The sequence below is a fragment of the Corvus hawaiiensis genome, chromosome 3 (assembly GCF_020740725.1).
Source record: "Corvus hawaiiensis isolate bCorHaw1 chromosome 3, bCorHaw1.pri.cur, whole genome shotgun sequence".
Classification (NCBI taxonomy): domain Eukaryota; kingdom Metazoa; phylum Chordata; class Aves; order Passeriformes; family Corvidae; genus Corvus; species Corvus hawaiiensis.
In genome coordinates, this window is record NC_063215.1 from 96,454,010 (window position 1) to 96,461,509 (window position 7,500).

A 7,500-nucleotide genomic window follows, 5' to 3' on the forward strand; every position below is an offset into this window, starting at 1 on the left:
AATAAAATCTCTCTTTTTAGCTCAATGGCAGGCTTTAGTTAGGGCGACAAATCCATCTCTGCCTTTATTTAGGCATATCCAGACATAGTATCTTTTTTTTTTTTTCCCTCCTGGAAACTAGTACTAGATTTGGTTGGTTTTTTTCTCTTTTAGCAGTAATGCCTCCCAGTCCTTCCATCTTTTCCCATAATGTGCTTTTTGGTTGAAAGGTTTTGCTTCCAAGTAAAGTTGTATTGAAAGTTTGAAAGTGAATAATGTCTACCCCATGCTGGAATTGAGGATTTTGCATGAAAAGGAGATGGATATTTTTTCCCAGCTCTAAGACCCCAGCAGAAGGCAACAGCACAAGCAGCAAGCCTTAGATGCATCTAAATTTCACTCCCAAGGTAATGAAAGTAATTGCAACAGAATAGCTCTGCCCCTCTCTGGATAACAGTAGCAATGCTGAGGAACTTGTCCCCTTTGGAGGGGTGTCATGTGAAGGCAGATGCCCGAGGCTGTGCTTCTTCACTGGGTATCTTCTAGGTGATTGATAACTCTGGTAGTTTTAGAATACTTTAACCACATCTTCTGTAGACTTGCTAAATCCTCAGAAGGGTGCTGTCAGGGTTCTAGACCTGCTGGTTACCTGGACTTCCCACCCCTCCCATGGTAGTGGGCACCACTGGGGCAAGGCAGGCACTGCAGGTCCAAAGCCCATCAGCAGAGCTCTTTGATCCAGCTTGGGTCTAGTCTGAGTCAGGATTGCTGCTGTCTAACCAGTGTGAGTAGTCCCATTTCTATAGGGGAAAGTGTTTTGTGTTGGAAAGCACCTTCTTTAGGTGTTGGTGTTTTTGAGAGCCAACTGATAGTGGATGTGGTGTTTGAGGCGCCTCTTCCCCAAAAAAGGATCTCGTTGAACGTTGGTAGCAGGGAAATCTCCTCACCATCTACATTGTAAGGCAAAGCAGAGGAGGCAGTCTAGATACAACATCCCTCAGAGGGGGTGCCAATTACTTGGGGAGTTCCAAACCAAAGATCTTTCCTGCATATTGAAATGCAAGTGCAGTGCTTGGAAAGCAGTCCCGAGGTCAACAGGAGTGGCAGCTGAGGGCAAGACTCAGGCCAGGGCAATTAATTTCTACCAAACAGTACAGTGGCATACTAATTGTTTTTGTATAAAAGTAGTTCTCCCATCCTGGGAGAGCAGTTAGGAGAGGTGAAACATGCCAAGCCTGTGAACTAAGGGTAGTTCTAGGGCTGCAGTTGATCCTCGCCACCCATGGAGCATCTCTCCCCCACCCCTCCCATTTCTCCCCCTTTCTCCTGCACACTCATGGTGCTCACTAACGGAGCTTGTTGCTTCTGCTGGAACAGGGGTGCAAGAGTCCCCTGCTGCTCCAGGGCATAGCCAGGGGAAATGCCTGGTGCTACAGTGATTCCCTTTCTTTTTCACTGCCCTGCTTCTTCCCCTGCCATCGGGAAAGCACTCTGACTTTCCCACCCAGGCACTAGTGCAGGCTGCAGTTTATTCTGGGTTTAGATACAGAGCAGATTTATTAAATAACACTTCTACACGTGTACCCTGGTATACAGCTCTGCTGTAGGGATGTATGTTTTTTTCTAGCAGCAGCTCATGTGTCCAGGTAGTTTACAATTTTCCAGGGAAAGGCGCAGTGTGGAAGTTGGTTTGTTTCTGGTCAATTCTGTTGTGGCACTTTTATTTTACATGGTCGAATGTACACGTATAGGGAATAAATTTCTTGAGAGAAGCAGATCTTTCTTCCCTCCAGAAAGTAACATCTGTTTTCCTGGACAATGCAGCCAGGATGAGAACATAAGACCAGCAGATACAGCCAAGTTCAGGTTTTAGTAGTAAGTTAAACACTAAACTAGCCTGGATTTTGTTTTCTTGGATTTTTTTTTTTTTTTTAACCAATGGCCGTAAAATGTATCTGAACATTCCTTGCTGAATTGCAGAAGGAAATGGTTAATGTTTGTGTATGTTGCTAAACAAGATAAGATGCACCTGCAGTCTGAATTCGCATCTTGGTCATGAATGCAGTCTGTATCTTTGCAAACTAATCTGTTTAATCAAATATTAAGTTTTATTCAAATTCAAAAAGAAACAGACAGTGAATTGTTTTTCTGCATGATCTTTCTTTGTCATGCATCCTCTTTGCATCTCAAGAAAAATAGCCTTGTTCAGTAACAGAACATTTGCATAGATCAAAATCGAAGCACAACAGTAGTTTGTGTGCTGTTAAGACATCTGTAAAGGTGAAGAAGTCTAGCATGCTCTCCCTGGCAGGAGGGCTTTGAAACATTAGTGCAACTTTCTACAATTTTATTTATTTTTAAACAGAATTCCAATCCAACTGGAATAAGTTTCACAGTCCCAATATGTGAAAGCTATAATTACTGAATTACAACATTTTGAAATGAGGAGTTATTACATCTGACTAGAATTAAACTAATTAAACTTAAAAAAAAAAAGGAGTGATTGTACAGCAAGCTGGATAACTCCGTGCTGTTGATAAAACCTGGGCGACGAACAAATGCTTTGCAGCCAGCCAGCTCTTCTTTGGAGGGACTTGAAGATGCTCTGAGATGAAGCTGTTTGGAGTTTTGCTGATTGAAAGTACCTGAGGTGTAACTTAAGGAGCAGCTTGGCTTTGCTGGTGCAGGTTGTTTTTTACCTGATACAGCCTATTCCTTACCACTTTTCCTTCAGTTCAATGCATGCGTGGGCTAGAAAAGCCTGTTAGAGCATTTGTGGGGGCTCAGGCTGGGAGTAACAGGAGTGAAAGATCATCTCTGCTGAAAAATATTTTTGCAAAAGAGGAGCATTACCTGGGAGGAGGATTGAAGTGCAAATGAATCAAATGCTGTGTGGTACCACCCCTGTGCTTCTCCTGTTAAAACACACGAGAGCATGTATATGTTTTGTCCCCATATGTTTTGTTCCCAGTCTTTCACTTCCTATTTCTTAGGGCTTTGCCATTTTGCTGCCACTGCTGTGTTAGGTGAGGCAGTGTTGTACTGTGTAAACCCACAATGCTGAGACTCTCAGGTTGTTTGAACACCGCTTTAGGTTCAGCTGCAGTACACTGTTCCTCTGATCTTTTATGTTCCTGAGCAGATGTCTTTCATTAATTTATGGATTTATCATCTTTTCTTTCTCTCCTTTTTTTTTCCTTTCCTTTTTTTTTTCTTTTTTTTTTTTTTTTACACCTGGCAGCTGGCTCAAGTTTCAGCAGTTATTGTCTATTTTGCATTACCCATAGAATTGAATGTCATCTGTCTTCACAAAGCTATAGCTAAGAGAATTGAGGCAAGCCACACGAGCTGCTGGGACAGAGCTTGTTTGCGTTCCATTCGGCACCCCTCCTCCCTTTACCTCCTTAATATTTATTTGTGCTCGTTTTCTTTCCTGGCCTTGAATGGGGCTTAGCTCGTGTTCGGTACAGCTGTATGTTTACTGAATCTATTTCATCATGAGTCATTGTGCGTGTGTAAGTATCCTGGAAACAGCTAGTGCTTTCTTGGAAGAACAGTTGCTTTTCAGCCCAAGCACTTAAAAAGGAAATTAAGCAATTGGTCAGTTCAATTTTTTTTTTCTGAAATAGCAATGGGTTATCTAATTCTTAGCTCTTAAGTCTGTCATTAACTATTTTTTGCTAGATTATTACAGATCATATCTTTTATCACAGTAAAGCGTTAACCTTAGGATCAAGATATACAGATTTGTTGCATATTTGATATTGCTTTAAGGCTGCCAAGTGCTTAAGAACAAGTATAATTTTAATAAAAAATGGATTTCTGGGAATTTGAGTCTCAGAGCATCTTTTAATACATGTTTCATTCAATATCAATATCCTCTGGCATTAGAGCAGAAAATATTTAAAAATCCTAAATGCAGAAGGAATCCAAATGCTTAGACAACCGTCTAATATGCTTAAATCCAGCAAATATGAGAGGGTTTTTTTGAATTTTAAGTCCATCCTTGAGCTTGAATTGAAAGAGAATATACACCAAACCCGATGTTAACATGTTGTTGGCATCAGAGGAATTGCAAATTAAGGAGACTCAGGATTACTTTTTTTTCTCTCCTACTGGAGTTCCCCTTTGGACCCCCACTTTGCTGAAAGGATCACATAACAAAATGGGTTTCTGGCATAGAAGTTTTGATTTGTCTAAAACTCTTATCACTAAGCAATAGGTGACAGCTTGCTACTATTATTTCACTTACGTATTTTGACAGATGGCACTGCAGAGTGTAATGCTCTTTTAGACTTCTCTATCAGTCTAATGGAGGTAACTGGAGGTTCTTTCAACTCTTCTCTTGGCACAAGAAGTATGTCAGTCATAAATTATCTTCTTTGTAATCATTAAGCATCTCAAACAAAATGCAAGTTCAGCTGAGCCGTTTTCCATGTACTTCCAGATAATAAGAGGTTTTTAAACTAATAGTGTCAATGCCTTTTTTTTTTTTTTTTTAATGCTACATTTTTCTAATCTAAAAATGAACCTTGTAACTGAAATAAAGGGAGAGGGTTTCAGCAGATTTCAGGAATTAGAGAAAAAGGAATTTTGCTGAAAAAGCCTAGCTAATCATCAGTAGGCTGCTGATAAAAATTAGTCTGGGTTTCCTGTCTCGAGGCCTGGAGTGGGATGTTCTGTGCTGTTGTGCACCCGGCTGAAAGGCAGAAGAGGCACCTTGGCTGCCGTGCATCTGTCAGCTTGGTTGACCTTCCCGCTGCCATAAGGTGTGAACCGAGCAAAATTTTCAACAATTGTGTTTAGGAGAAACAGTCCTTAGAGAAGCTTCTGGGAAGAACCCTTAAATGACCTTGTGGGGGCCACACTGATTTTCTCCACGTGCATCTTCATTTCTGATAAATTATAAAGCCATTAATTTGCTGAGGAAATGGCAGGGCCAGCCTGCGGCACAGATGTGACCAGAGCCGTCCTAGCACGCAGTTCACAAAAGGGAGCCAAGAAGCTGGGAGAAAAATCAGCAAGCCGAGATTCTTATGGTTAGCTTCACATTCCCTTGGGAACTCTCTTAGTTGCTTCTGTTTACAGATCTAAAAGGTAATGATGTTTCCAGGATAAATAGGCTGCCTTATAGGGTAAGTGGCCATTTATTGATCTGCTAGCCCACATGTATTGATTGGTTATCCCCAAATACAGCTCCGTTCTCCGAGGAGTTAACTGTGTAAATCAGCAGGCGACAAGTTTGTGGCGGGGGGATTCAGCGGCCAAGGGGCTCTGCCTACTACAGATTTCACTTTTATTTGCAGGGCAGCCACTGGAGCAAACAGCAGGATTAGAGAGAGCTGCCCAAGTTGTTAAAATGTATCAACACGAATGAAACAGGTGAAATGTGCTGCCTGTGTGAAACTGCTCAAAATCATAAAGCGCCTCTGATTGTCTTACATGGCATTGGTTTTATTGTGTGCAAGCAGCACAACACCGAGAGGAAAAGAAACTTTAGCTGGCATTGCAAAGGAGAGGGAGAAAAAAGCCCCCAATAAGTTTTCTGCAGCACATGCTTCCTGCATTTGTTTCCGTAGCAACAAGTGAACGTACATATGGTACACAATCCGTAAACTTGCAAGATCCCTGAGACCCTGCACTTAAACCGATAGGAAACACAGGGCTTCAGTTACATGGCCTCTCATCCCATGTTTGCCTGTTATACAGAAAATTACAGCGCAGCAGTTTAAATGTTAATATTTTCTCCTGTAGTCTGGGGAACCGTAGAGTATTTAACAGAGCACTTTGCTAGCTCTGGACGTTCAGAAGCAGCTTTCTCAAAAAAAGAATTTTCCTTTACTAATTCAATCCTACATGCAGGAAGGCTTGTCACCGAATCACTTGAAAAAGGCCAAGCTCATGTTCTTTTACACCCGGTACCCAAGTTCCAATATGCTGAAAACCTACTTCTCAGATGTAAAGGTAAGACAATCTCTTTCCCCCCTCCCCTTTCCCCTGACTGCATGCTGTATTTGCTCACAGAATGGTATGGTGTTATCATGTTAGAGATTAATAATATTTCTGGGTACATAAAGGTTACATCCTGAACTTAATCACTTCTTCTTGTTGAGGTGTACCCTGCTTGTGCCTGGGTGAGGAAAGGGAATATTTCTAAATAAAAAAAAAAAAAAATTGAAATTTTAAAGCAAAGTAAGGATAATTATTACAGTAAATTAAAGGGTCTTCATTATATATCCTATTAAAAACTGAGATTTTTGTGGTGGTAGAAATGTACTTCCAAGAACATTTTGGAGCAGTTCTCAAGTGCTCCCTCATTGTTTCGTTTCGGTTGGTTTCCTCATATTTGTGCTTACATAAGCAGAGTGTAGAATCCCTTTCTTTCTGTCAAAAAGAAACAGTACATTGAAATTCTCCATGCAGAAGCTGCTTAAAAACAAAAGTGATGATTGTCTCTTATTTACAACTTAATTTGTTGTTGATGCAGAGTACACTGAGCATAAGGAGGATGAATAAAGTGACAGATTCAGGCCACATTATTCAAATGAGGATATGAAAGCTGTCGACATACAGCTGCATCCTCCCTCATTCTACAGAATATTAGGACCTCCTGATTTTTTTTCTAAAAGTAATTGTTCCTTCACATCAACTTGATTTTGTGTTAATCATCTAAGTTTTTTTAAAAAAAACACATAGATTGTGTTTTAATGATTATAATGGTATGCATGGTGTCATTATCTAAGTAACTTTATAAACATTACATTAGCTTAAATTAGTTTGTTATATATCATTCCCCCCCTTCCCATGTCCCGTCCACCCCCTCCCCCACCCCCCCCCCCCCCCGACAAATTACAGAAATCCTTCTTTTAATCACTTTCGGGTTATGGGTTTTTTTAGTCTTAGTGGCAGATTATCCCACAGGTTGTGAACTTGGCCCAGTTTCTGCTGATCAGTTTTCTTTGGTCAAGTTTCTCGGCAGTTTTTCCCTTTATTTTTTTTTCATTTAATGTTGCTTGCACATCTCAGTACGCTCCTGCCCCTCTCAGCCGTGTCCTTGGAGGTTCCTCTATTCAATGCCATGTGCTGAGCGGATGGTGACAACATTTATAAAAAGGAGGGGGGGAAGCAATACAGGCACTTCCTAGGCTAAATGGCTGGTCAAGAATCATTAAACACACAAAAAAAAAAAAGCTGCAAATGGCGCAGCGGGCCAAGTGGAGGGTTTGCTCTCAGAGTGGATCCACCTGGAATGGAAAAATCGGAGGGAGCGTTTCAGGCAACATTGCTCCGATGAGCTGCCACAGGCAGATGTAGAGCTGACAGTGCTGCTCAGGGGGGTCTGCTCTGGGGCTACCCTTTGACTTTGCCCCTCCAAGTTCAAATAGCCAGGTATGCTGAATTAGGGATATTTTTTCGCTGGTGTTTCTGCTTTATTTCCTCTTTTTAAGAAGATACGCACATGGGTGTTTGTGTGCACACAGTGATTTTGTCTTTTGATAAAGTTGTGTAAAATGCAGAAAT

At 41.2% G+C, this 7,500-nt stretch overlaps 1 protein-coding gene across 6 annotated transcripts in view; it reads left to right on the forward strand.

Annotated features, from left to right (window-relative positions):
* PROX1 (prospero homeobox 1) overlaps positions 1 to 7,500 on the forward strand; it is a 49,878-nt gene that overhangs the window by 10,443 nt on the left and 31,935 nt on the right. For all 6 annotated transcript variants that reach the window (XM_048297477.1, XM_048297482.1, XM_048297479.1 and 3 more), the window contains one exon: positions 5,836 to 5,943. In XM_048297477.1, coding sequence (XP_048153434.1) covers positions 5,836 to 5,943 — 108 coding nt within the window. The remainder of the gene's footprint in view (positions 1 to 5,835; positions 5,944 to 7,500) is intronic.